The 25,163-nt window shown below is 47.2% G+C and overlaps 6 protein-coding genes across 8 annotated transcripts; 5 read left to right on the forward strand and 1 right to left on the reverse strand.

Annotated features, from left to right (window-relative positions):
* The first annotated feature begins 765 nt into the window (after nucleotides 1-765).
* On the forward strand, nucleotides 766-2,574 carry LOC147191142 (uncharacterized). Of its 2 annotated transcripts, none has more exons than XM_086137047.1 (4): nucleotides 766-917; nucleotides 1,629-1,706; nucleotides 1,928-2,146; nucleotides 2,229-2,574. In XM_086137047.1, exons 1-3 carry the CDS (start codon nucleotides 866-868, stop codon nucleotides 2,137-2,139), a joined length of 342 nt encoding a protein of 113 aa, XP_085993173.1. In that variant the 5' UTR covers nucleotides 766-865; the 3' UTR covers nucleotides 2,140-2,146; nucleotides 2,229-2,574. The 2 variants fall into 2 exon arrangements, with proteins under 2 accessions (XP_085993173.1, XP_085993172.1); XM_086137046.1 differs by having other exon boundaries at nucleotides 1,928-2,112.
* Nucleotides 2,575-4,053: 1,479 nt separating this feature from the next.
* Nucleotides 4,054-6,333, forward strand: cart4 (cocaine- and amphetamine-regulated transcript 4). Its single transcript, XM_086136925.1, has 4 exons — nucleotides 4,054-4,150; nucleotides 4,549-4,700; nucleotides 5,189-5,275; nucleotides 5,486-6,333. Exons 2-4 carry the CDS (start codon nucleotides 4,554-4,556, stop codon nucleotides 5,591-5,593), a joined length of 342 nt encoding a protein of 113 aa, XP_085993051.1. The 5' UTR covers nucleotides 4,054-4,150; nucleotides 4,549-4,553; the 3' UTR covers nucleotides 5,594-6,333.
* Nucleotides 6,334-8,052: 1,719 nt separating this feature from the next.
* Nucleotides 8,053-10,221, forward strand: LOC147191144 (uncharacterized). Its single transcript, XM_086136779.1, has 2 exons — nucleotides 8,053-8,184; nucleotides 9,157-10,221. The coding sequence occupies exons 1-2, from the start codon at nucleotides 8,130-8,132 to the stop codon at nucleotides 10,146-10,148; spliced, it is 1,047 nt and encodes a 348-aa protein (XP_085992905.1). The 5' UTR covers nucleotides 8,053-8,129; the 3' UTR covers nucleotides 10,149-10,221.
* A 1,176-nt stretch (nucleotides 10,222-11,397) lies between these two features.
* On the forward strand, nucleotides 11,398-19,634 carry vps45 (vacuolar protein sorting 45 homolog). Of its 2 annotated transcripts, XR_015103732.1 has the most exons (18): nucleotides 11,398-11,678; nucleotides 11,890-12,024; nucleotides 12,098-12,158; nucleotides 12,253-12,332; nucleotides 12,467-12,535; nucleotides 12,604-12,741; nucleotides 12,810-12,920; nucleotides 13,170-13,304; nucleotides 14,409-14,522; nucleotides 14,594-14,761; nucleotides 14,965-15,123; nucleotides 16,231-16,338; nucleotides 16,412-16,533; nucleotides 16,620-16,751; nucleotides 16,832-17,111; nucleotides 17,189-17,244; nucleotides 17,876-18,281; nucleotides 18,887-19,634. XR_015103732.1 is itself a non-coding variant. In XM_086136778.1 (15 exons), the coding sequence occupies exons 1-15, from the start codon at nucleotides 11,586-11,588 to the stop codon at nucleotides 16,908-16,910; spliced, it is 1,704 nt and encodes a 567-aa protein (XP_085992904.1). In that variant the 5' UTR covers nucleotides 11,398-11,585; the 3' UTR covers nucleotides 16,911-17,165. The 2 variants fall into 2 exon arrangements, 1 of the variants encoding a protein (XP_085992904.1); XM_086136778.1 differs by lacking the exons at nucleotides 17,189-17,244; nucleotides 17,876-18,281; nucleotides 18,887-19,634 and having other exon boundaries at nucleotides 16,832-17,165.
* On the reverse strand, nucleotides 17,755-20,914 carry LOC147191146 (transmembrane protein 65-like). The gene is made up of 7 exons (XM_086136780.1): nucleotides 20,496-20,914; nucleotides 19,706-19,750; nucleotides 19,550-19,617; nucleotides 19,398-19,452; nucleotides 19,150-19,192; nucleotides 18,966-19,071; nucleotides 17,755-18,880 (listed from the first exon to the last, which is right to left on the reverse strand). The coding sequence occupies exons 1-7, from the start codon at nucleotides 20,740-20,742 to the stop codon at nucleotides 18,758-18,760; spliced, it is 687 nt and encodes a 228-aa protein (XP_085992906.1). The 5' UTR covers nucleotides 20,743-20,914; the 3' UTR covers nucleotides 17,755-18,757.
* A 1,082-nt stretch (nucleotides 20,915-21,996) lies between these two features.
* psmb4 (proteasome 20S subunit beta 4) lies at nucleotides 21,997-24,864 on the forward strand. Its single transcript, XM_086137535.1, has 8 exons — nucleotides 21,997-22,142; nucleotides 22,660-22,786; nucleotides 23,076-23,155; nucleotides 23,238-23,384; nucleotides 23,670-23,751; nucleotides 23,833-23,949; nucleotides 24,512-24,600; nucleotides 24,758-24,864. The coding sequence occupies exons 1-8, from the start codon at nucleotides 22,018-22,020 to the stop codon at nucleotides 24,768-24,770; spliced, it is 780 nt and encodes a 259-aa protein (XP_085993661.1). The 5' UTR covers nucleotides 21,997-22,017; the 3' UTR covers nucleotides 24,771-24,864.
* The last annotated feature ends 299 nt before the right edge of the window (nucleotides 24,865-25,163 follow it).

Consider the following 25,163-nt stretch of genomic DNA (forward strand, 5'->3'; position numbering starts at 1 on the left):
CACAAGATGTTGACATGCTCCTTTGGCAAATGACTTGAATTTCAACTTTTACCCATGATGCAAAGCAACAGTTGCATCGGAGCCCCGTCACCGTCCATCCGTCGTCCTTCCATCTTTGCCTCCCCCAATCCATCCATCTATCATCCACCTCTTCTTTGCAGGGCATGAACTTTGCCCTGTCGGTGGTTGTCTTTCAGTATCTGCTAGCTTCCTGTATGAGCTCTGGTGCCAGGCTCTGCCTACTCCTGCCAAACCTCCTAACGCTGACCTTTCACCTCTGATGACACCATCATGAAAAAAAAATTGTCATCGTCACCATTGGGCGCTTTGGCCTGAGAACGGAAAATAGAAGAATGACACAGGAACTGCGCGTGTGTGTGTGTGTGTGTGTGTGCGTGTGTGTGTGTGTGTGTGTGTGTGTTGAGCCTATTGTTGAGCGTCCAGCTGTGCTTGCGTAAAAACAAAGAGCTTTTTGTGGCACGCGCCCACGTAAAGCGTTTTGCTTTCAAGAAGTGGGGGTGAAGTTAACCTAATCCACTCCTGACAGATTTTGTTCAACGGCCAAAGTTGTTCTCGGTGGTGCAGTTGCGGGGATGTGTGTGGACTTTTTGGCCAAGAGGAAGAAACATTAAGTAGTTGTCGGACATCTTTTGGCGAGCCCCCAACACATTTGGCGGGGAAATTGCAACACTCCCTGAAGACACCGCCCACCACCCTTGAGCCCCCGCCCCTTGCTCCTCCTCGTAATTGACGACCCTCTCTCACTCTCACACATACACACACACACACACACACACACACGCACACACGCACTCACACACATTCACAAACTTAAACACACACACATGCAACAAGTCAGTGCAGCATGTCGTCCTGGTGTGTGTCTGCACTCACACTCGTCCTCTTCATCACGGCTGGTAAGTTCGTACGAGTGTGTGTGTGTGTGTGTGTATCAGTGGGTGAATATGTGTGTGAGCATGTGTTATTGCAAGAGTGTGTTTGTGTGTATTACTTGTTCAACTTTCCCTTTGTGTGTGTGCGTGTGTGTGTGTGTGTGTGTGTGTGTGTGTTAAAAAGTTAACAAAGTCTGGCATATACGTGTGCAGCATGACTTGGCTGGTTGTCAGCTGTCAATCACATCATCCTTCACATTAGTGTGACTGGAAGCAGCGTGATTGACAGCCGGTGACAGCAGGACACGCCCACTGGCTAAATATAATCAATATACTTCACTTCCTATTAGCGTTTGTGTGTGTGTGTGTGTGTGTGTGTGTGTGTGTGTTATCGTTTTCACACACCCACACCCACCCACACACACACACACACGGTTACCAGGTGTCAGGGTTTCCCGTTCCTGTAGTCCGTTTTTTTGAAAGATACTGTGTGTGTGTGTGTGTGTGGATGTGTGTGTGACTCATCAGAATGTTTTCTCAATATGTGCTGTTCTGACTCCCACTGGTGTTCCATCCGTTTTATCAGTTGGTCTCTGTGTAAACCGTGGAGTGGTCCATGTTGCATTCAGGCCTGTGTGTGTGTGTGTGTGTGTGTGTGTGTGTGTGTGTGTGTGTGTGTGTGTGTGTGTGTGTGTGTGTGTGTGTGTGTGCGTGCGTGTCCGTGCGTGCGTTCAGGTTGCGCTGCCGAGGTGACGACGTCATCCCCAGACTACGAATACGATGACAACTCCACACTGCGCTACAGCTTCTTCAGTGAGTTGGTTGGCTAAGATACATTCAAAACCCATGAACAGGCAAACACTTGTGGACAAATACACGGACACACATGGGCGAACTCAAACACAGGCAAACACTCTGCCGCACATGCTCACACTGGGAAATATGTACATTCACGCACACACATTTGGTACATTCAAAGACAGGCACACACTGATTGCGTGTGTGTATCTGTATGTGTGTGTGTGTGTGTGTAGGTAACACAAGCATTGAGGACCTGGACAACTTCCTGAAGGACAGGAAGCACCTGCTGGACTCACAGACGGACCAGGATGAAGAGCAGGACTGGGATGAAGACGAAGTGGGCGTTACCACGGCACCCCATCAAGAGAGTGGCGGAGTCACAGTCGGCAACGCATCATCCTCCACCTTCATCTGCTCGGTGAGAACGACAATGACCTTGACGTGACCTCCACGTATGTATGTGCGAAAGAAGCTAACCCGCACACGCTAATGCTAACGTGCTCACGCAGGTCTTGTTTGTCTTCTTCTGGGTAGGGCTTGATGATGGTGATGATGGTGATGATGGTCGTCATGGAGACACGCACGTGACCTGCAGTTACCCCTCCCACCCAATCACTTGTGTGACACACACGCACTCATTCGCGCACACAAATTATGCACAGACAAAAGTTTATTTTTTTTTCAGTTTTTGCCTTGCGTGTCTTTGAATTTGAACACGACAATCACCAAATGTGAAGTGAATGTTTTCGGACTTGAAAGGAAATCACATGAGCAAAAAGTTGACATTTCACAGCTGTTCACTGCGTTCGTCTGGCTTGCTTGTTTTCCTACTTTGAGCTTTTGAAATGTGTCGGATGCATTTGAAATAAATATGAAAAATAATGTGATGAGTGACTTTTGACATCCACTTGGACCTTTTAAATCTGTGGTGGCCACTTTTGGCCAATCGAATCCCATGAACATGACGTGGTTTGATGCTTTGTGATGTCCTGTTTTTCACACACACACACACACACACACACACACACACACACACACACACACACACACACACACTGACACACATTAACATGAACTGTTTCTTATCTCTTGTGTGACACATGGCGTCATATGATGATGCCAAGCAGAAGAAGAGGCTTGCGGACGTCACGTGCGTCGCGCCGAGACAACCCCAAGGCCTGGCTTGACGTGAGGCTTGTGGGCGGGGCCAACGCCACCTCCACAAGGGTCAATGATGACAAAAAAAACGTCTTTCATGCTGAATAACTTGGAGGGCCATGTCGTTTGTCTTCCTGACGGGGTCGCGCATGCTAGCTCATGAAAACACACAGACCTCGGACGCACGAACTTGCACCACATCCACGTCATGCAAATGAGCGCAAAATTGTGTTTTTTTTTTACTTGCTTGTGCTTGAAGCAGCAGGACGCGGCGATGCGTCGCGGTGATGGGTCGCGGCGATGGGTCGCAGGTGCTCTCCCAATGTCATTTTTGTTTGCTACTTTGGACTTTGTTTGCTTAGGATTTAGTTTTCTGTGTTTTATCAATGCACGTCTTCAAATACACCCTGCTCCTCTCTCCTGCCTGCTTTTTGGGGTCCACCACCACCTCGCATACGTGACACCCAATAGGCTTGAAGGACTTGACATGACCCCTGACCTCTGTCACTGTGTTGGGGGGTACACGGGAGCCCTTGTGTTGATGTTATTGCTCATGCGGTGGGAGACGCACTCTTTTTTTTCATCCAGCCGAAGAATGTTAGCTTCACTCTAGCATATAACTTGAAACGCCATAGACGGGCTAACAGAAAGTAGCATCTATATTGGGCTCAGTCTAACCCTTCCAACAACTGCTGCTTGAAGACACACACAAAGACAGCAGATATCTTCTTGCTCTTAGTTATGCTTCATCTCTTCCACAAGAGCTCAGTGCTGCCAGCTGCCAACCTGTGGCACAACATGGTACTGCACAACCCGAAATTCAAGCTTACCTTTGTGGTTGTCTTTTCTTTCTACTATTCATCTTGTGAGTAACTTCTATTTGTGCCTCTCGTGCAACCACACGCACGCACACATATACATTCTTCACACACGCGCGCACACACACAGGCACGTATAAAAAAAAACAAGCTCACACGCAGCCAGCGCGGCATTCGGCGCTCTTTTGGCGAGTGCCTCGGGACCCACCGGTCGGAACCGCAACTGTGGCGTCCGGTCACCTTGCAGCGACCTGTTGAATATGGAGCAAGCGCCAGCTTCATCCATCAAAGGGGCGGCCAGACCCCAAGCGGACGCACTTTTGATGTGACGACATGACGAATGACAAAGGTGGGAGGAGGGAGAGGAGAGCATAAAGGCGAAGGTGCCACAATGCCGCGGCACACGACAACGGCGAGAAGAAGACAAGAAGAAGAAGGAGGAAACGAAGAAGAAAAAAGAATCTGCCAGCCGAGAGCCAGGTGACAATTTCCAACTTTGAATTTGGCTTGACTGTTTTTCGGGAGGGCGGGCAATGGGCAAGCGGGAAGCACGTCTGCCTCGCTGTTCTGCTCAAGGTTCGAATCCGAGCTCTGGCTTTTGCATTTGGCAGAAAAGCCTCTGGCAAACTCCCCCACTCCAAAAAAAAAATCTCTGAATTAGCGGCCCCCAAATCCAATCCTCGGGAACCTCTGGCCAGCCTGTTTGCTCCATCACACCTAATTCAAAGCTATCCACAAGCCTGATGACCGTCCTGAGTATTTTAATCAGGTTTGTTGGAGGAGCGAGACAACAACAACAGGATGTGTGTGTGTGTGCGTGTGTGTGTGTTTCGTCATCATGTTCCAGCCCAAAGTCAGCTGGGATTTTTTTTTTTCAGGTGTGATGGAGAGCATGCGATTGTTCCTGTTCCTCCATGTGTGTCTGTCCCTGTTGACAGCCCTATGCTGGGGTCAAAGGTTGGACGCCGATGTGCAGGTTCCAGCCGCACCCGACCAACCCAAACTCTTGCGACTCACAAATGACGACCTGGTCAGTCCATCCGTACATGTGTGTGTGTGTGTGTGTGTGTTAAGTCATGTGTGCACATTTGGGGCTGTGTATTTGTGTTTGTCTGTGTTAATGTGTTTTTGTCGGTGTCTGCCACAAGTGAAGTCAGCCGTGATCACGCCCACAATGACACAGACCTCCCTCTTTGAGTCTGCCATCTCCATCCCGTGCTCGTCTCAGTCTCCCTCGCGCAGAAAAAAGGACCTAAATTGTCTGACAGTCAATGGCAGGGTTGTCAGGTGAAACTTTGCAGTAATTAGAGTGAAGCAATCGCAACCAATTAAGTGACGGGAGGGTGACTTTAATGATCTGGCTAATGAGTCTTTTCTGCTCATTAGCAGCCCACCAACGTAGCGACCAGTCATGAACCTACAATGACATGTTTCACGCCATCGGGACGCGCGCATGCCAAAGCATGTCGTCATCTCTCTTGACGCCGTGTGTGTGCGTGTGTGTGTGTGTGTGTGAAGGCGGAGGTGCTGCAGGGCTTCCTGGACGAGGCGGAAGGCGGTGGCGCCGGCCTATCGCGGGAGAAGAAGGCCAGTTTTATTCCTCGGGTGAGAACGCAGCTGACACCTGTCAATCACAAGGCAGGCCGCCCCTACAAAAAAGCTCACGCACGCACATATATGGATGCACACCGTACAATTCATGATGTTTGCTTTTAAGGGGCGAGTTCAATATTGGCAATTACTCCATGCTCCTTGCGCGTGTATTCATTTTGTATTCAAGGTGATTTGTCCGTTTGTGTGCATGTTGTGCGTCAGTGCGACGTGGGCGAGCGCTGCGCCATGAAACACGGCCCCCGAATCGGACGGCTGTGCGACTGCCTGCGAGGGACGGCGTGCAACACTTTCTTCCTGCGCTGCTACTGAACGCCCGCGTGGACCCCCACCCCCCACCCGCGACAACGCCAGCGCACCAAACACATCACAACTCCCGACATCATTTTAGAACATTTCGCAACACTCTTTCCCCACACAAAAGTCTTCTGTTGTCTAGCTAGCAGGCTAACGGATAGCAGTTAAAAGTCATTCACTGCCATTGACGGGTATGCTTGTCAATTCTTGTTTTGTTTTTTGTTTTCAATGGGGATGGGTGGAGGCACATCTGATGCTGCGCCACTGCATCAAACACGGAAACAACTTAAAGTGATGCGCAACCGTCAGTCGATGGTGTGGATGCCCCATTATAGACATGACATCTGCACAGGTTGGAAGTCCGCTCGAAAAAACGGCTGCATTTTGTACAACCTATTGTTGAAAGAACGGAGAAATGCAGACTCAAGCTGTTCTTTGGTGAGAGGAGAGAGTCACTCCTTTCATTTGGTAGATTTCCGATATATATAATCATTGAACATAAGAGCTGTCAAAATGTGGCTGGCGGGGAATGACTTAAAGCTGACATCCACAACCAAGTAACAAAGAAAAGCCGATGTAAAAAAAAAAAAGCCGACCGATGCGTTGTGGGAGGAGGCCATGTCATTTCATGGCCTCCCCCCCACAGGGTGTGGCTCGCCCACGGCACCGCCCGCTCCTCGCTGTCCTTCCCACTGTGACCTTTCAAGTATCACCTTGTTTCATCTTAATCTTGTTAATAAACAATCTTCACAAAGCTGGACTTGTCACATGGCTTCCTGTCAACACGCCGCGCTGTGTCGAGCTCAGCCCACCCACTCAAAATCCCAATCAACTCATTTGTTATACTCGCTAATCATGAGCAGAATTTGGGTGCACCGGACACAATATGTTAACTTTGGACTGAAACATTTCATCGAAAATATTCCCAGATCACAATATGAGCTTTTATCATCTCCTCGACTTTTTCAATATACAGTAATCCCTCGTTTATCGCGGTTAATGGGGACCAAAACCACCCGCGATAAACGAAAATCCACGAAGTAGCGACCAATAAACATATACAGGCAAAAAAGTCCGCAAACGGTCCACGAGAAGCTGCAAAGCAACAACGAGTCACATAGAGCAACATATACAGTACTGGACTCCATGTATGATTTTTTATATATTTTTTAAAATGAATATGTTTGAAAAAATCCGCGATAAACGAACCGCGAAATAGCGAGGGGTCACTGTAGTTGACGTAGTAGTCAAATCAAAAATCGTTTTGGGGCCTCGTCAATGATGTGTATGATGTGGTTGATGTGACTTTGGGACGGATGGACACGTGAGCTCATTTTGCTGGTTGAAGCGAAGGCGATCGTCCGATCAAAGACGAGCGAGGTGACGTCACCGCGATGCTTTCAAATGTTTTTTCATTGCTTCGTTTGGCTCAGACCAAACGGGCTATTCACCGTGCTGGCATTTACTGCACTGATAAGAGGCCTTTGTCACACATGCACGCACGCAGAAGCAAAAATATTTACGCCTTAGCAACGTGGGGAGCAGAAAAAAAAACATGAAAAGATGGCCTTTGCGCAGCACTTTCAAAGTGAAACCTCATCTCGGTGTGCGCGCGTTTGTGTGCACTACTCTTGGAAAAGAAGTAATCATCAAATTCTTTTTACCAGGATTCCAATTAAATTATTCGACATTTCAGAACAGTAAAGACATGAAAGAAAACATGCCGAGTTCGATTTGTGTAGTTTCAGTTCATTATCGTTGAAAGGCAGAGATGAGCCATTTTTCACTCAAAAACGGAAATTGATACTAGCTTTCATTTTGAATTTGATGACTATGTTTTGGAGAAATGAAGAAATAACTAACTCGTTTTTAAATGGCCTTTTGTAATCAACAATACATCCACACGCCCTTCCCTTTTCCCTTTTGAGTAGAAGATCTCAGAACATCGTATTGGCACTGATGATGATGATTTGGCTTCCTTCTATTTCCCACCTCATCTTGAGACTCAATGAGGTTTAGCTTGACATACCTTTTTTTCCCCAATCGTACTCCAGGGGGTTCAACAGGCACCGCCTCTCTGAACATGAGTCATCCTAAACAGCCACACTCGGCTGGTGGGTTACGAAAAAAACATGGATATTTAATAAATATGTGATGTTTGTCATCTTTATTTGAAATTTCACATTGAACCATATAAACAAGGTGGGCCGCGACCCTTGTGAGGATAAACGGATTAGAAAATGGATGGATTGGTGGAACAAGGTCAGATATAACCGAAGGTTTTTTGTGCCTCTACTTCACAATAAAATCCTCTACTTCAACTATTTATCGTAATGTTTTATAAGAACTCTACATAAAGTCAGCATAAATATGACTTTATTACTCGAGTCATTCTGGGGAATCCAAAGCAACTTCCGTGTCACGTTGGTTTTATTTTGAAAGGGTCGTCAACCGGAACTCAGAGCATATTTACTTCCTGAATAAGTCCAAAGATGAATATCGAGACCAAGGACGAGGCAAAAAAATACCCAAAGAGCAAAATATCATCTTGATGGACCAACACTGGACATTCGTTTCGGTTTGGGAATCCAAGTCAACGCTTAAAGGTTTGCGAGCTCGCTCAAACGATCAAATCCAACCCGTTTGACGTGCACAGGACCAGGCCGATCTGAAGCTAGTATAAAATAAATTAAAATAAAACTAAAACGAGCCAAAATAAAATAAACCAAGCTAAGACAAGACAAGATAAAATAAGACATTCCATCGTCGAGCTGTTTCGACGCGTTTTGCGCGTCGTTGCGTTTGCAATGTGAGAGCCAGCGAAGAACTTTTCGATCTAATCCAACCAGAAAGAAAAAGTGACAGCGAGATGCAGAGATAATGCCATATTTAAGAATTGTGATGCACCCAGTGCGTTAAACTGGGTTGCACATTGAGAGTCAGATTTCAACCATTGAGGGGCATAAACATTGAGCAAATCGAATGTACACGGTCAACATGTGTCAAGATTCGTGTACAGTGTGGCAGTGTATGTGCAGTATTATTTTAATTCATAAACGCTCCAACTTTGCTCAGCTTCACAATCAACGAGGGCAACAAATAACAATTGTTTTAATAATCTGTTCATCTGTCAATTACTTTTTTTCAACTCACCAATGAATCGGATAATTTTATTCTATTTTGAATTTCATGCCTTGATTGAAAAACTCAAAGTGCTTCTGCACAAACAAAAAGTGGTGATGATTCACTTACTGGTTTAGTTTTGAACGGTCATCAGAAAACTGTAAAAAAAATCATTGATTTCTTTTGAGAGGCAGAAGTGAAATTTAAATCAGAAAGGTCAAATTTGTTTGTTCTGTAAAACGGATATTTCTTCTCTCTCTGTTTTACTCCACTTTTGTGTTTTTATGTTGACTACCATTGTCTTCCAATATGTAATTATGTTTTTTTTTAATGACAGTGAAGCTTCAACGCTGAGATTTTGCTTCAACTTTTTTTTTCCTCATGAAATTATTTGCGTTTTGTTGTAGCCTTGTTGTTGTTGAAAGTAATAGGCACTTTGCACGCTTGATTTTCAGCTCTCCCGCCAGATGCGTTCCAAATGACACTCGTCAAAGACGAGGAGGACCAACACGAACGGGACTGGCCCTCCGTCAAAGAAGAAGAGGAGGAACAGGACATCAGTCGTGAGGACGCTGACGTCGCCAAGCTCCATGTGAAGCCGGAAGATGACGACGACAATGAGCAAAAAAAAGCTTATTTCCCGGATCCTCATGAGGAGAACAGATGGGCGGAGTCAAACCATCACGTGACCACAACGGCAGAACCAGATTCCTTCTTGGCTCCCCTGTCAGACTTAGAAGAAGAAGAAGAAGAAAACTCTCCTGACACGGACCATCACAGCGAGGAAAATGTCACTCTGAAGGAGAGCAGGAAACGTTTCCAATGTGGCCACTGCCCAAAAAGTTTCATTCACAAGCGAAATCTCGCGACTCACACCAGGATCCACACGGGAGAAAAACCTTTCGGCTGCTCCGTTTGCGGCAAGCGCTTTAGCCAGAGCGCCAACCTGGCGGTTCATGCCCGCGTCCACACGGGGGAGAAACCATTCTGCTGTTCGCTGTGCGGGGGCAGATTCTCACAGAAAGGGCATCTGGCGAGACACCAGGCGAGACACCAGGCCACCCACGGCCCGGGCAAACCGTTACATTGTGGCCTTTGCCACGCCCACTTTTACCATCGCTCGGCACTGTTGGAGCACATGAGGACGCACGGCAGGGAGAAAGTCTTCTCCTGCTCGCTGTGTCCCAAAACATTTTCTCAGCGCGGGAACCTGAACACGCACCTGCGGACGCATACGGGGGAGAAACCTTTCGCCTGTTCGCTGTGCTCGAAAAGCTTCTCACAGAAAGGACACCTGGCCACCCACGTCGGGACGCACTCGGGACGAAAGCCCTTCTCGTGCGCGCTGTGCGAAAAGCGCTTCTCGCAAAAAGCTCACGCAACGTCACACATGAGGACGCACCGCAGATCGCGTCTTCTCCTCGTTGCCAACTCGAACATGTGCTGAGCTACCTTCTGACGCCGCGTTTGGGAGCTGACGTACAATTCCACTCCATTAATAAAGTGATTGTTTGCTGTTTCGTTTTTAATTTTTTTTTTGTTGTTACACCTTCACGGATTAGAACACGAGAGCTTTAATAAGATAAGATAAGAAGATAGGAGAGCCTTTATTATACAAAATCCCAATTGTTGGGGCCCTAGTCCTGAAGAGAATAACTAGAAATATGAGTGACCAATTCAGGTTTTTTTCAAGTCAAGTCAAGTCAACAGTATTTATAGAGCACTTTCAAACAGCCATCGCTGCATACAAAGTGCTGTACATGGAGCAATTTAACATGCACAATAAACAGTAAGACAAATCGGTAATAAAGGCGGTAGAAAGCACCAAACAGTAAAACCAAGAACAAATCTAAGTCATGCTGAGTCGAATGCCAAAGAATACAAGTGAGTTTTGAGGAGGGTTTTGAAGATGGGCAGCGAGGAGGCTTGCCGAATGTTCAGCTTCCTGTCTGGCCGCAAATGAAGACACCGCTGTGTTATACTCTGCCCAATTTTAAGATATGATCAATAAGAGACTTCAGGCTGTTTAATGAATTTTTAATAAATAATTAAAATGACATCTTGCCCTTTCAATTTTGTGTGTGTGGGGGGGGGGGTGCAATGGATTAAAGGCATTTCGATGTGTTCCATGGGGGGGATAAGATAAAGCGCGGAAATAATTTGACTCACATATCCACTCCATTATTAATTTAAAATGATTTACATTTCTTGCCGAGACGACTCAAAAAGATAGTGTTGAGCAGTGCAAGTTTGTATGCGAGGACCAAACGTCTCCACAAGATGGCAGCGATGCGACGTCGTTAAGCCCGGAAGTCAGCCACGCGCGCTTGTTCGTAAAATGCGACAGCGTGAATCAAACTTTGGGATTATTTGAAGATGTTTTAAGAGCAGTGGCCCGAAGGAAAGGTTTTGACCAATGTAATGCTTTCATAATGAGGCAGACTAAAAGCTGAGCGACGACCTGTGTCGCGTGAAGTATGGCCGCTTCCGGTCACTCGTCAAAGTAAAAGCATTTTTAGGGAAATATTTGGACTACAAACAATTAAATAGCTTTAAAGCGCCTACAAACAAAAAGGACTAAACTACTCCATTTACGTATTTTGCTCTAACTGTCATACGTGGAAATGTTTTTCAATGGGAGAGCGTCACGACGTTTATTTTGAACGCTGTTGTTGGCCATCAAAGGTCGACTTCCTCCCAAAGTGACGTTCACAATGGCCGCCGTGTTGTTTTCAGCGTTTGTGGTTTGAGAAGAACCTGTAGGCTCCACTGACTTCTTTGCCTGCTTTTCTTAGGTCCGTTTCTTGTCCAGACCCGCTCCGCCGTGTCTTTCAGCGCGTCATCTTGTCCTTCTTTTTGGTCGTCGTCGTTGCTGGTGGCCGCCATGAACGTGACGCTGGCGGTGAAGCAGTACATCTCCAAGATGATCGAGAGCAGTGGGGCCGGGATGAAGGTGCTGCTCATGGACAAGGAGACGGTGAGGACACACACCACCAAGCAAGCAACCGCTGTGGTTCCACCTACAAGAAAAACAACTCAAAAAGATATTTGAGTCTAATATCTACAGACAACAAAGTTGTACTTGACTTTACTTGAGTCATAGTTTCTCCAAGTGTGGACACACGTTCGGGTCCAGTTGGAAGCCGGCCTGTTGTAAGTGCTCATTGTTTCATGTTGTGCGTGCGTAGACGAGTATCGTGAGCGTGGTCTACACGCAGTCAGAGATCCTGCAGAAGGAGGTCTACCTCTTTGAACGCATCGACTCGCACAGCAGAGAAAGCATGAAGCATTTGAAGGCCATCTGCTTCCTCAGACCTACCAAGGTGTGTGCCACTCACCATCGTCAACATCAATGGGAAGAGGAGGAACTGGCGGTAATGTGTGTATGTGTTGCAGGAGAACGTGGAGCATCTGATCCAGGAGCTGAGAAGACCAAAATACAGCGTCTACTTCATCTGTGAGAACACCGAGCCAGCTGGCCGCCATCTTGGCAATACGCTCGACTCATACATATATATGTGTGTGTGTGTGTGTGTGTGTGTGTGTGTCAGACTTCAGCAACGTGATCAGTAAAAGTGAAATCAAAGCGTTGGCCGAGGCTGACGAACAGGAAGTGGTCGCCGAAGTACAGGTGAGTGATGCTTGCTGACTTCTTTGTGGCTCAGCCTCTCCGTCCTCGGGGATGTTGTTGCCCCCGCCCCCCCCCCCAAAAAAATCTATTCACACTGATTTCATGCCTGTGTGTGTGTACGCGCGCTCCCACAGGAGTTTTATGGCGATTTCATTGCCATCAATCCTCACGTCTTCTCCCTCAACCTGCAAGGTGTGGCCAAGGTAAGAAACAACATACCGCCAGCTCGTCTCATCTCTCCACATGCTCATCTGGTTGTTGCTGTTGACAGGGGCGTAGCTGGGAGCCGTCCTTGTTATGGCGTTGCACGCAGGGCCTGACGTCCGTCCTGCTGGCCTTGAAGAAGTGTCCCATGATCCGCTACCAGCTGTCCTCCGACATGTCCAAGCGGCTGGCGGAGAGCGTTAAGGTTAGCGCCACCGCACCGCCGCCCTTCCGGCCTCTCACCCTGACATCTGGACTATCGCCCCCGTGCAGCAAATAATCACCAAGGAGTACGAGCTGTTCGACTTCAGGAAGACGGAAGTCCCGCCCCTGCTGCTCATCCTGGACCGTAGCGACGATGCCATCACACCGCTGCTCAACCAGGTGATGTGCCGGATCTTAGAAATGAGATCCTGTTGTTTCCTTTTACCCCAAATGCTCGTCTTCTCCCTTTCGCTTATGGTAAAGCTCTGCCAAACCTGAATTGCCAAGCTGCACTTCACGTACAAACGAGAAGAGACAGCGAGCCACTTTCAGTTGGGTCTCTGAGCAACCAGCGACAAATATGGCAAGCTTTAGCCAGACCACAAACGTTTGCCATAAATGCCCCGTTTGTGACTTGTACGTTGGCAGTGGACGTACCAGGCCATGGTGCATGAGCTGCTAGGCCTCAACAACAACCGCATCGACTTGTCCAGGGTACCCGGGATCAGCAAAGACCTGCGCGAGGTGGTCCTGTCCGCCGAGAGCGACGAGTTCTACGCCAACGTGAGTGTCCACCTGGGAGGCTTTCCCATGGAAATTTTGTTCCATTTAGGTGTAATTGTTTAGGTGTAAAACAACCATTGTTTGTCTCTTCAATGTACAGTGAAACTCCTCTACAACGAAATCATGTTTGCAGCAAGAACTTTTTCACAACGGGGTTTTTCACTGTAGCAAATTTGATCTCAGATGTAAACACACACACACAAACGAATGTGTACACGCACACACAAACGTTATGTGTACTCTTTATTTGTTATGTGTACTCTTTATTTTTATTCCAATAGTGCATAAGTATGAGCATACACTTATTTGACACTTCGTCAGTGTAGAAAGAAAAAAGGGAAAGAAATTGCGAAATTTAGGTTCAGCATTCACTTCCACTTACATCAATTTCTTGGATAATGTCTTTTATTTTGCTTCCTCCGTCTTTCATTTTGATCACTTTTACCCTCTCTTCCAGCGTCAGAGCTCTTCTTTCTTAGCTGCTTGACATGCAAAGGTCCATTTTGTAGTCATTTTAGCAATGCAACGTTCTTGCTGCGTCTGAAACTAACAATAACAAATACTTCATGGACTACTGCGCATGTGTAAACTAGTGTGGTGGCTGCTGTTGCCGTTTCCGAACGAAGCAATAGAGGTCGCTGTTTGATTATACTTTGTTGTAGTGAATCTCTTTGTGAGGCAAGAGCAGAAAAAAAGATTTTGTATAATGCAACAGGGGGCGGGGTTCGTTGTATGGGGGGGGGGCAGGAGAGTGGGAATGGTGTTAATGCATGAAGATTTTTTCACACTAGTATTTTCGCCCATGTAGGTTTCGTTTCACTGTACTGTTAGCTGTGACTGAGCTCTCCTTTAAACCTTTCCTGCACCCTGTAACCTGATAACACGATAGGCTGTCCACTTTTTTAACCGCTGTCCCCGAAATAGTTAAATGGGGACCTTGCCAAGGGTTTTTTCACAAAACATCAATTTCTTTTCACAAAACATCAATTTATTCGATGATGTAAATAAGCTTTGCTCGCAATCTCCCATCTGAGTTGTGCGCGTGAGCAATTGCGCCCTTCTCTCACCCATTTCCCACTTACGTTACAGTTTCATTTCTTCCAGAACTTGTACTTGAACTTCGGTGAGATTGGCACCAACATCAAGAACCTGATGGAGGACTTCCAAAAGAAGAGACCCAAAGGCCAACAGAAGTTGGAGTCCATCTCAGACATGAAGGTACCGCCAGTTCAGTGCGCGTTTGTGGTTTGTCGTCCGAGTGACTCCGCCCCTCTGGGCACGCCCTGCAGGCCTTCGTGGACAACTACCCCCAGTTCAAAAAGATGTCGGGCACCGTGTCCAAGCACGTGACTGTGGTGGGCGAGCTGTCCCGCCTGGTGGCCGAGCGTCGGCTGATGGAGGTGTCCGAGGTGGAGCAGGAACTGGCCTGCCAGAATGACCACAGCAGCGCTCAGCAGGTACGCCTGCACACACTCGGGGCCTTCATGTGGCACACAACTCTTGCAAAGTGCGCCCTGGTAGATCGTTGTCAGCGAACGAAGAACATGAAGACAAGGGGATAAGCGTTTTGCGAAAAGCCGCATGCACGCACACCCACACACACTCTTACGCACAGACACAAACACGTCTGGGCGTGAACGGTGCGTGCCGTTGTGTCCAGAACGTGCGTCGGCTGCTGCAGAACCCACGCGTGTCGGAGCTGGACGCCGTGCGCCTGGTGGCGCTCTACGCGCTGCGCTACGAGCGCCACAGCAGCAGCGTCCTGCCCGCGCTGCTGGATGAGCTCGCCAGGAGGGGCGTGTCCGAGAGGCACCGCAAGGTATGCGTGCGCACGAACTAAAAGTTGTTCAGCGAGTGTATGTCAAACAGAATATTTGTGTGTCACTGTGTGCTCACCCACCACCGCCAGCGCGCACAAGAAAGTGGACAGATGGATGGATGGGTGATGCAGGGTCCGACGTTCACCATGGCCTGATGGCCCGGGCACCACTTGAAGTTCAAACTGAAATCAACACAGTTCTTGCTATTCTAATACGGTGAAACTCCTCTACAACGAAACCTACATGGGCGAAAATACCCCCCCCCCCCTCCCCTAGTGTGAAAAAATCTTCATGCATTAACACCATTCCCACTTTCCTGCCCCCCATACAATAAAAAAAAAACCCTGTTGCGTTATACGAAATCTTTTTCTCTGCTCTTTGCTCGCAACGAGAGTCACTACAACGAAGTCTAATCCAACAGCGACCTCTACTGCTTTGTTCGGAAACAGCAACAGCAACCACCACACTAGTTTACAAATGGCTACAAAACGGACCTTTGGATGTCAAGCAGCTAAGACAAGAAGAGCTCTGATGCTGGTAGAGAGGGTAAAAGTGATCAAAATCAAAGACGAAGGAAACAAAATAAAAAACATTATCCAAGAAATTGATGTAAGTGAATGCTGATCGTAAATTTTGCGATTTCGTTCCCTTTTTCTTTCTACACTGACTATATGAAGTGTCAAATAAGTTTATGTGTGTGTGTGTGTTTACATCTGAGATCAAATATGCTACAGTGAAAAACCCCGTTATGAAAGATTTCTTGCTGCAAACATGATTTTGTTGTAGAGGAGTTTCACGGTATGTAATATTCAATATTTGGAGTTTTATCCACTAAAATGGATCAATCTTTTAGTACCGCCGCCGTGGACATTCCTTCGCTGCCATTCAGTGACGCATTCTGCGCTGCGTCCACGCGTGCATTTTGCCCTCTGAGACTACATACACACATCACTATTTCAGACACCGCCAGGCCTACGTGTGTCAGTTTTCAATCCGGGCCAGCGGCTTCACGTGGGACCTTGATGATATCCAGCCATTCTCGTTGCTAAATGTGTCTCCGATCAAATATTTGCCCGTTGAGGCCTGTGTTTGCGCGTGTGCCTCAGATGGTCCAGTGTGTGGTGGAGTACGGCGGCAAGAGGGTTCGAGGAAGTGACCTCATCACCCCGACAGACGCGGTGGCCATCACCAAACAGTTCTTCAAAGGCCTCAAGGTGGGCGACCGGTCAGCGCGGCAAATGGTTGTCAACGTGCGCCGTGTCACGCGTGACTGCGTCGTGCGCGCAGGGCGTGGAGAATGTGTACGCGCAACATCAGCCTCTTCTTCACGATACGCTGGATCAGCTGGTCAAAGGTCGCCTGAAGGACAGTCAGTTTCCATATCTGGGAGCGAGCAGCCTCAGAGACAGGTGATGGGTCGCCATGGGTGAGGGGGGGAATGGGTCGGTGCCGAGGGCACCTGACATGATGATGTCAGGTGTGTGGGTGCGTGCAGGCCTCAGGATGTGGTGGTGTTTGTGATCGGCGGAGCCACCTATGAAGAAGCCCTGAGTGTCTACAACATGAACCGCAACACTCCCGGCGTCCGCATCGTGCTGGGAGGGAGCAGCATGCTCAACACAAAGAGGTCACACACACACACACACACACACACACGCACACACGTTCATCGAATGACACCCGCGCTTTCCTCTCTCCTGCTCTCAGCTTCTTGGAGGAAGTGATGTCATCGACAAGCGGTGGCGAGCGGTCGCAGGGCGTCAGTCGCCACAGCAACAGACACTAAACGCGCTTTGGACGCCGCGGCAACATTCCCCCGTTGGTCGCGCGTGTCCCGTTTCCGACGTCCGCCTTTGCTTTGCCGTCGTGGAGCAGGAGGAAGTGTGAGGAAAGTCTGCGTGAAATGACTCTACACTGGAAAGCAGCAACACTTCTCATCTAGTTTTTGTCTTTGAAGATTGTCTCTTTGTTCAAATGCTCGCAACATGTATGCCAATCTTGTCCTTTAATCACCAATCAAAGGAAAAAGTTGAAATGCTGATATTTGTGTGTGTTTATTTATAGCAAGGACGATTGAAGTTGGGTAGGGAGTCGCTTTTGCTGCCAATTGCGGGGGAAATGTGAGTCATTGCTTCCCGTTGCTTCTATTAATCATTGCAGATGGAAAAGCGTGAGCCCAAAATAGGCTCAATCTCAGTCCACTGAAAAATGAGCATTTTTTTTGTTTGTTTTTGTGGAACTCTTAACAAGTCACATGAGGAGGAAAATGGGATTTGGCTGTTTGGACTTGATTGAAAATATTGCCAAAATGACTTTGGCACATGCCACTTCTAATCTGATGTTTCTTATCTATCATGTACGGTACTTTTTTTTTTTTTTTTTTTCCCATCGTCAGAAATAGCATCAAGTATGTTTTGGTAGCTGGAGACTTGTGCTGAAGACATGCGGAGGAAAAAAAAAACCTAAACATTGACGGAATGAATATTCATTGTGTGTGTGCAAGCGACGTGACAATATAGGAAGTAAAATCTGCGTGCGTTGAAGAGATGCACACGTTTTCTGAAGTTTCCGGTGAACTCGGGCTCATCCATGATTTCAATCCATCGACATGGCGACATCTGCATCCACACTACTAAAAAATAATTTATTCAAACACATTCATGACACAGAGGTACAAAAAACAACAACAGTGTTGTCCGTGTAATTAAAAGAACAAAACAAAATAACATTTATGTGGCTTTGACCCCGTAGGATGAACCTGGCCAACTTTGGAGGAATTTTACGCAGATGCCTTCCCCGACACAAAAGTTGTATCACGTGACTAAGAGACGGAAAAGGCAACACGGGATGCTTTTGGGGGATGTTGGTCCAAACAAAACTGAAGAAACAAGGCTGCGCCAATCATTTTGGACATGATTGTATCTTTTATTAGGTGTAGCTTTTTCCGCCACTTGTCATGTCTGGGACTGTGTAATCCTCCCATCAGCCCCCACCCTTTTTTTTTTTAGGTCAAGAGGTTGAAAGACAACAACCACCCCCAAATTAGCTAGTTTAAAAAGAAACTGGAGGTAGCGGTTCAACTTGAACAGATGGCAGCCAGTCGGCTGCTAGTGTCGGACAAGAAGTGAGGAGCGCGAATGCCACTTCCTGTTTGATTGTGAGTTTTTCCAAGTTGCAAACGTTCTGAGCGAATAAATGAGGATTTACAATGTTGCTAACATGTTTTGGGAAGGGGGCGGGGGTTGGAGCGAAGCTTCAGTCATGCTCCGCCAAACCACATCTCATTTGCAAAGTTTGGACCTGAACCCCCCGCTTTTTACGGGGTTTTTTTCTTCCATGGGGGGAAAAAAATTAAATGGCCGAGTTGCGATTTTTTTTCCCAATTCTGCAAGGTGAGTCCATATCTACTTTGCATGGATGTCCTCTTTTGTCACACACACTCAATTCTTTTACAATTGTGCTTGAATATGACACCGTTCCCTTAAATGACTTTCAATTACCCTAAATTCCCATTGAAGGTTTCCATTTTTGGAAAATTTCCAGAATTCCCATGGAAACCCAGATTTTTTTCCTCAAAACTCTCCAGGTCTTTGCGCGGCAGCACCAGCGAACGGTGACCGGACGCTTTTTGTGTTAGGACGCCGCCGCCTTAGCCGCCGCCTTGTCCGCTTTGGCCTTCTTGCCGTCGTCGTCGCTGGTGAACCAAAGCGGGAACATTCCCAAGAGGCAGCCGATGACGATGCCGATGGCTTTGCCCTGCAGGATGCGCGGACGAAACGGGATGTGCGGCGTTAATGGCGGCACGTTGGCAAAAGCGGCGAGGGTTGAGCGCCAACCTCACCATGTGCGAGCTCAGCCTGGTCTGCCACATGTCGGCCTGCTTGGGCGTCAGATCCGGCACCTGCATGCCCAGCCTGGACGCCAGCGCCTCCACGTAACCCGCCAAGCTGCAGTAAGGACCGCACACACGCACACGCCAAATCTTTAAACCGGCCACATGGAGTAAGCGGAGAAAGTCAACTTACCCGAGACCCGCCAGGTCGGAAACCATGTTCCCCCAGGCGGCAGCTGAACGGACAGAGAAGCAAAAACACTTTTGTCATCCACATTTCCTTCACAACAAGCAGGAAGAACACTGACAGACGGGCCATCATCAGCCTTCGGGCCGGCCGGGGGGCGCTCCTCGGACCGCTTGGTGATCGAAGAGTTGCTGTACGTCATCGCTAAATTTAACTCAATCATCGAAAATTCAATCATCGTAATAAGACGGTACCAGCCATGGTGGAGATTCCCAGCGTGATTCCGATGGAAAGCTCAATCTGCGTCCCCTGCAGGCCGGACAAAGACGGGGAGGAAAAAAAAAAAGTGACACACTTGATGAGGTGTCAGAACATCAACAAGAACGCAACGTGGGCTGGCACTCACAGCTGAGATCATGATGGCATTGTCCAGGAAACCAAAGCCGATGAAGGGAAGAGTGTTGTGGAATAAAACTGACATAAAAAGAGTAGACGGTCGTCAGGTGAGAGCGTGTCTCGGTGTGTGTGTGCGCGCGGGCGTGTGTGTTTGAGTGAAGCTGACCGTATCTGATCTGAGCCGCGGTGGGTGGTGAAGGTTCCAATGTTTCTGTGGAGGAAAAGCATCCATCAATTTTAGACTTCCCTGAGGTAAACTCATGCTTGATAGAATTTTTTATTTCATATTAAAACAAAGATAGAGAAAATATAAATGATAATAAAGACATTTGTAAAAAGACAAATGCACAAAAAGGGAAATGGTAAAACGCTGAACCAAAAATGAGAAATACAAGTAGTCGTTAGACATGTTAAAAAAAAAAAAAGTTTTCAGCTGACTGAAGAACTTTTTAAGATAGTCACAATTTCGGAAGCTATCGAGTGCATTCCACCCTGACTGTCGACACCAGAAGTAAAAACATCAAATAAAATCTGGCATTGAGTAAATCCTCTCAGCAGTTTGACACATTGGCGAATCGTTGTGTGTGTCAGAAAGAAAAGATGTTCACAGCTTTTGGTCATTATCTTCAATTAAATTTTAGATATCAAAAATACTAAATACTTGTCCTGGTATGGTTTGGGGGCGGGGTGCTATCAAACAACCCTAAAAATACGATAAATGAAGATTACATGAACGAGTCATTTTTTCAGGATGATTTGACGTTTTCGTTGGCTCACTCACTCAAGACAAAAGTTTTATTTTGGGAGCAAAGAGATGGACGGAAACAAGACTTTAAGGGGACAACCTGCCCAAAAAAACTCAAATTCGTGAGTCCAAGCTGCAGGCCACGCCAATTCACTTGAAAGCCCGACAGGTGAGCCTCGAATCCGGAAGTGACGCTTGGGGCGGGGCACACCTTGAGCGATAGCGATGGATTCGAAGTTCTGGAGCTCCTTGAGTAAACAGGCCCTCTCGCGGGCCTGAAGCCGGTAGATGAACTCTTTGGCCCGCTTCGGCGAGTTGAGCGGCTCCCTGGGCTCCATGCGGCTGTGAGTTCCGAGCAGGCGTCCTGACCACTGGCTCGCGGCTCCGCCCGGGAACCTCCGCGACCGAACCGCCGCTGCAGCAGAGCGAAGCATCGCCGACGGGCACAGGCGTAGCATGCCGAGCGCACGGCACCGGAACGAACGAACGAATGAAAAAAATTGTCTCCCGGTGATCGATCTGATTGCTTCTCAGAGTCCGCCCGAAAAGAACGATGGACTTTCGCGGCTCCACTTGTGCCTCTTGATCCAAGTTCTTGAGCGCTCTGCGAAGTCAAGTCACACCGCGCGATGGACACTTCCGTTTGAGCCTTTCAGAATAAAACTTGTAACTTCCGATTTTGCTATTTTGGGGGGAGGTCCCCTCCACTCTTTCTGTACTGAAGGGGATTTTATGGCAATTTCAATGACAACGTCCATCCATTTTCCGAACCGCTTGATCCACACTAGGGTCGCGGGGGGTGCTGGAGCCTATCCCAGCCGTCTTCGGGCAGTAGGCGGGGGACACCCTGAATCAGTTGCCAGCCAATCGCAGGGCACACAGAGACGAACAACCATCCACGCCCACACTCACACCTAGGGACAATTTACAGCGTCCAATCAGCCTGACATGCATGTTTTTGGAATGTGGGAGGAAACCGGAGCACCCGGAGAAAACCCACGCAGGCCCGGGGAGAACATGCAAACTCCACACAGGGAGGCCGGAGCTGGAATCGAACCCGGTACCTCTGCAATGTGAAGACGACGTGCTAACCACTGGACTACCGGGCCGCTCAATGACAACGTGAATGCATCAAACTTACTAGTAGTGAAAAGTGACTTTTTACTGTTCGTTCATCTATTTTCGATTTAAAAAATTGTGTTTATGGGTCAAAGTAGTGCACAATCTCGGCCAGTGACTCGGCGACAAACTGGGTATTAAGGGACCTTTTCATTTTTTTTCATCAGAAAATACATTATAAAAAAAAGGTCATACCAAAACCAATAGAAACAAAACTAGAAAACTAAAAAAGAACCGAACAAGTTAAAAAAAACAATCAAAAAAAGTCACAACGAACGTTACAATACACCTCTTTACCATTCAAATGTCAGGCACATAATAGATAGATATTGTAGATGGATATGCTGTACACTTCTATATTATACATTACATATACATGTAGTCTCTTCACTGTAATAGAGGGTAGCGCTACAGAGTTGCCGTCAGTCTTTTTTAATGAGTTTATTCGTTTTACATATTGTTATTGATTTAATAATAAGAATTATATAAAAATATATTATTGTATGATAATGGTCCTTATTTAATAATAATAGATTTGATTTATATCTGGTCTAGTCGCCAGCGACACTTTACTCGTCCTGACTGACGTCACTTCCGCCATCGATTTCCCCAATATGGCAGCGAGCGGCTTGAAACTCAATTTCTGGGAGAATGGACCGACCCCGGGCGCCTTTTACTCGCTCCGGAGCGGCAGCAGTGTCGGGCAGAGTTCGGCCCGCGGCCCGGTTCGACACACGCTGTGAGCACCACGCTTTTGTGGTCTTCTTTTGAATTTGAAACTGTTGAGCTTTCGCTTTGAGGGCCACCGCTGCTGTATCATCGTCGAGCTAACTGACGCTATGCTAATTGTCGAGTCTCTGTGCTGTACGCTGAAGCCTCTCTAACACCACCTCTCTTCAATCTTGTGTTGTTTTGTGTGAAGAGCCGTGATCGGAAAAGGTGGACTTTGTTGTCTGCTCACGTTTGTTGGTTGGGTTAACGAGCTAAAGTTAGCACACCGACTGTCGCTCATCCCTTCAGTCACTTATAGACTTAATTTGTATCAATGCTAATGTGTTACCGCAGCATAGACAAACGTGCGCTCGAAATAGTAATTGTGGCAACGAGTTAGGTATAACGTTGTACCGGCGTTTAACACAAGTTGATGCCCACTACGTTTGTATTATGTCCACACTATATACAAAAGAGTAAATAATATCAGTCTTCTCCAGTTTCATAGGCCAATGGATTTGATTGTCATGCAATGTTGTGTGTAGGACCCCCATGGTAACTGGAACGTCGGTGCTGGCAGTCAAGTTCACGGGCGGCGTAGTGATGGCGGCTGACATGTTGGGCTCGTACGGCTCCCTGGCGAGGTTCCGAAACATTTCCCGACTCATGAAGGTGAAAGTTTTAATTTAAAATTTAAATGTCCATCTGTTGATCGTTCGACACCAATAAAGCTTCATATTTTAAACTTACCTTGCATTAAAATCAAAGGATAAACAGTGACAGCTCACTGGACTCCTACTGGTCACTTTCTTAGAATCATTCCGTTTTTTTTGGGGGGGGGGGCATCTTGTCTCATGTAAATCTAATATTTAATTATGCCCCCCAGGCAATATTGCTGTTTTACCCCATGACCTTCCCAATTTATTCCAATGAGATTTCTTTTTTTTTTTTTTTTTTTTAGGTAAACAACAGCACCATCCTGGGCGCTTCAGGCGACTACGCCGACTACCAGTACCTCAAGCAGGTCATTGATCAGATGGTGTAAGCATGAATCTTGGTTTGCTGAAAGAGTTAGTGGAGAGAAAAATCGGGTCAAATAATAAGTGAGCTTTGCTCCTCCCAGCATCGACGAGGAGCTGCTCGGGGACGGACACAGCTACAGCCCCAAGGCCATGCACTCGTGGCTCACCAGGGTCATGTACAACCGCCGCAGTAAGATGAACCCCCTGTGGAACACCGTGGTCATTGGCGGCTTCTACAACGGGCAGAGGTCGGGACGCACTCATGTTAACTTTGAACGACACTCGCCTAGACCAGAAATGCCACGTTACTCATACAGCCAGGGGGGGTTATGCATATCATATATTTTTTCGTATGAATTGATGGTCCATATTTTCTTTCTGTCAAAAAAGCGCCCTCTACGAACCAGCCACCACTCCTTCAAATGTTAGAAATGTACAAATGTACTTGTTGTGAAATCTGGCTTCCACTGCCATGAACTGTTTGTGAGTCGGGGTACACGTCAACAACAGCGGGCCGTCTTATTTCTCTGTAGTTTCCTGGGTTACGTGGACAAGCTGGGCGTGGCCTACGAGTCCCCCACAGTGGCCACCGGCTTTGGTGCTTACCTGGCTCAGGTCAGTGATCCTTCATCTCCCAGGATAGCCTCTTGTTGCTGTGTATTTGACCTGTGCGCATGTGTACGTGCGTGCGCGTAGCCCCTGATGCGGGAGGCGTTGGAGAACAAGGTGGAGGTGAGCAAACAGGAAGCCTGCGATCTGGTGGACCGCTGCCTCAAGGTTCTCTACTACAGAGACGCCCGCTCCTACAACAGAGTGAGTTCCAAAAAACGGCAAGGCAGCAAAATGCCTCCCAAGTTTGAAGTACATAGCATGGTTTTTCTGAGGTTTGTAGCATTCTGATCATTAGCACTCCCACTTGCTCCAAAACTTTCTGTCAGGTGTTTGATCATTTTGAAGGGAACAAAACACTTTTTTAATGTATTTATTTTTTAGCAGGAGCACATTGTAGGTGTCATCACTCGTCAAAACACATGACTCTAATATAGAGTGTGTGGAATAAGAATTAAACAATATGATTAATAACTTTAAGTAGGGCGGGGCAGTCATGTTTGGGGAACTCATCAGCTGCAGACCTGAAGTGAAGGTACACTGCTTAAATCATTTGCATCATGGAACCATGTTTGACGTAAATTTTTTTGAAAATGCATGTCTACACCGTTGAAATGACACTTGAATTAGTAGCCAGATAACATTTTCATGATGTCCAAAGTTGCCCAAAAATTAGGCAGGGACGACCGCCTCCAAATTTGAAAACTTGACACATCGCTGCACAATCACTGCATGGTGTTTCTCACGGGCGTTTTTGTTGTTTCAGTACGAGATTGCCATAGTAACTGAGGAGGGCGTGGAGATCAAGGGCCCGCTGTCTTGCGAAACCAACTGGGACATCGCTCATATGGTCAGGTAAGCCTCAAAGGTCTAGCCTGCTTCCTCCTCAGCTGAGAAAGACGGCAAATCAATGTCAGAAAAGTGGGGGGGGGGGGGAAATCAGCTCATAAATTCGACTACTTGATGAAATAATTCAAGTAAACATTTGTCTTTGGTCTTGTCTTGTCTGCAGTGGCTTCGAATGAGCACTCGTGGGAGCCACTCTTCCATTTTTTCTGCTCTCATGCAAATGTTTTTCTTGTCAATTTTGTATCATTCAAATAAATGTGTTCAATCAAACTGTGTGTAGTTTTCTTTTGTTTGGCTACATATGCGAAAATCTATGATAATTTAGGTTTTTAATTTTAGTACATTTTGCCAGCCATACCCATTTATTAGTGATGATATCATCTCGACTACTGTTACGTTGATTTTGGCTGCGCGTTTTCCAGACAGGTTGTTGCCATGCAGAATAGCGGCGATCAAATCATCTGTCTCGTAACTGAGCATACCAGACGACGTCGTCCAATCCGAATAATCTCCGTCAGAAAAATATTTGGCCTCAGCGAATGGAATGGAGCCAGATTTGGGTATCTGGG

This window comes from Hippocampus guttulatus, chromosome 18 (genome assembly GCF_054856545.1).
Source record: "Hippocampus guttulatus isolate MCC_2025c chromosome 18, RoL_Hgut_1.0, whole genome shotgun sequence".
Classification (NCBI taxonomy): Eukaryota; Metazoa; Chordata; class Actinopteri; order Syngnathiformes; family Syngnathidae; genus Hippocampus; species Hippocampus guttulatus.

Bases quoted from the DNA above. Each gene is read 5' to 3' on its own strand.
- psmb4 (XM_086137535.1), top strand. From the start codon at position 22,018: ATGGCAGCGAGCGGCTTGAAACTCAATTTCTGGGAGAATGGACCGACC. The intron at 22,787-23,075 runs GTGAAAGTTTTA...TTTTTTTTTTAG, and splicing joins ACATTTCCCGACTCATGAAG to GTAAACAACAGCACCATCCT. The intron at 23,156-23,237 runs GTAAGCATGAAT...TGCTCCTCCCAG, and splicing joins CAGGTCATTGATCAGATGGT to CATCGACGAGGAGCTGCTCG.
- vps45 (XM_086136778.1), top strand. From the start codon at position 11,586: ATGAACGTGACGCTGGCGGTGAAGCAGTACATCTCCAAGATGATCGAG. The intron at 12,921-13,169 runs GTGATGTGCCGG...GTACGTTGGCAG, and splicing joins TCACACCGCTGCTCAACCAG to TGGACGTACCAGGCCATGGT. The intron at 16,534-16,619 runs GTGATGGGTCGC...GGGTGCGTGCAG, and splicing joins GCGAGCAGCCTCAGAGACAG to GCCTCAGGATGTGGTGGTGT.
- LOC147191144 (XM_086136779.1), top strand. From the start codon at position 8,130: ATGGACCAACACTGGACATTCGTTTCGGTTTGGGAATCCAAGTCAACG. The intron at 8,185-9,156 runs GTTTGCGAGCTC...CTTGATTTTCAG, and splicing joins ATCCAAGTCAACGCTTAAAG to CTCTCCCGCCAGATGCGTTC.
- LOC147191142 (XM_086137046.1), top strand. From the start codon at position 866: ATGTCGTCCTGGTGTGTGTCTGCACTCACACTCGTCCTCTTCATCACG. The intron at 1,707-1,927 runs GTGAGTTGGTTG...GTGTGTGTGTAG, and splicing joins ACTGCGCTACAGCTTCTTCA to GTAACACAAGCATTGAGGAC. The intron at 2,113-2,228 runs GTGAGAACGACA...TCTTCTGGGTAG, and splicing joins CCTCCACCTTCATCTGCTCG to GGCTTGATGATGGTGATGAT.
- LOC147191146 (XM_086136780.1), bottom strand. From the start codon at position 20,742: ATGCTACGCCTGTGCCCGTCGGCGATGCTTCGCTCTGCTGCAGCGGCG. The intron at 19,453-19,549 runs GTGAGTGCCAGC...TCCGGCCTGCAG, and splicing joins ATGCCATCATGATCTCAGCT to GGGACGCAGATTGAGCTTTC. The intron at 19,072-19,149 runs GTAAGTTGACTT...TCCTTACTGCAG, and splicing joins TCCGACCTGGCGGGTCTCGG to CTTGGCGGGTTACGTGGAGG.
- cart4 (XM_086136925.1), top strand. From the start codon at position 4,554: ATGGAGAGCATGCGATTGTTCCTGTTCCTCCATGTGTGTCTGTCCCTG. The intron at 4,701-5,188 runs GTCAGTCCATCC...GTGTGTGTGAAG, and splicing joins GACTCACAAATGACGACCTG to GCGGAGGTGCTGCAGGGCTT. The intron at 5,276-5,485 runs GTGAGAACGCAG...GTTGTGCGTCAG, and splicing joins AGGCCAGTTTTATTCCTCGG to TGCGACGTGGGCGAGCGCTG.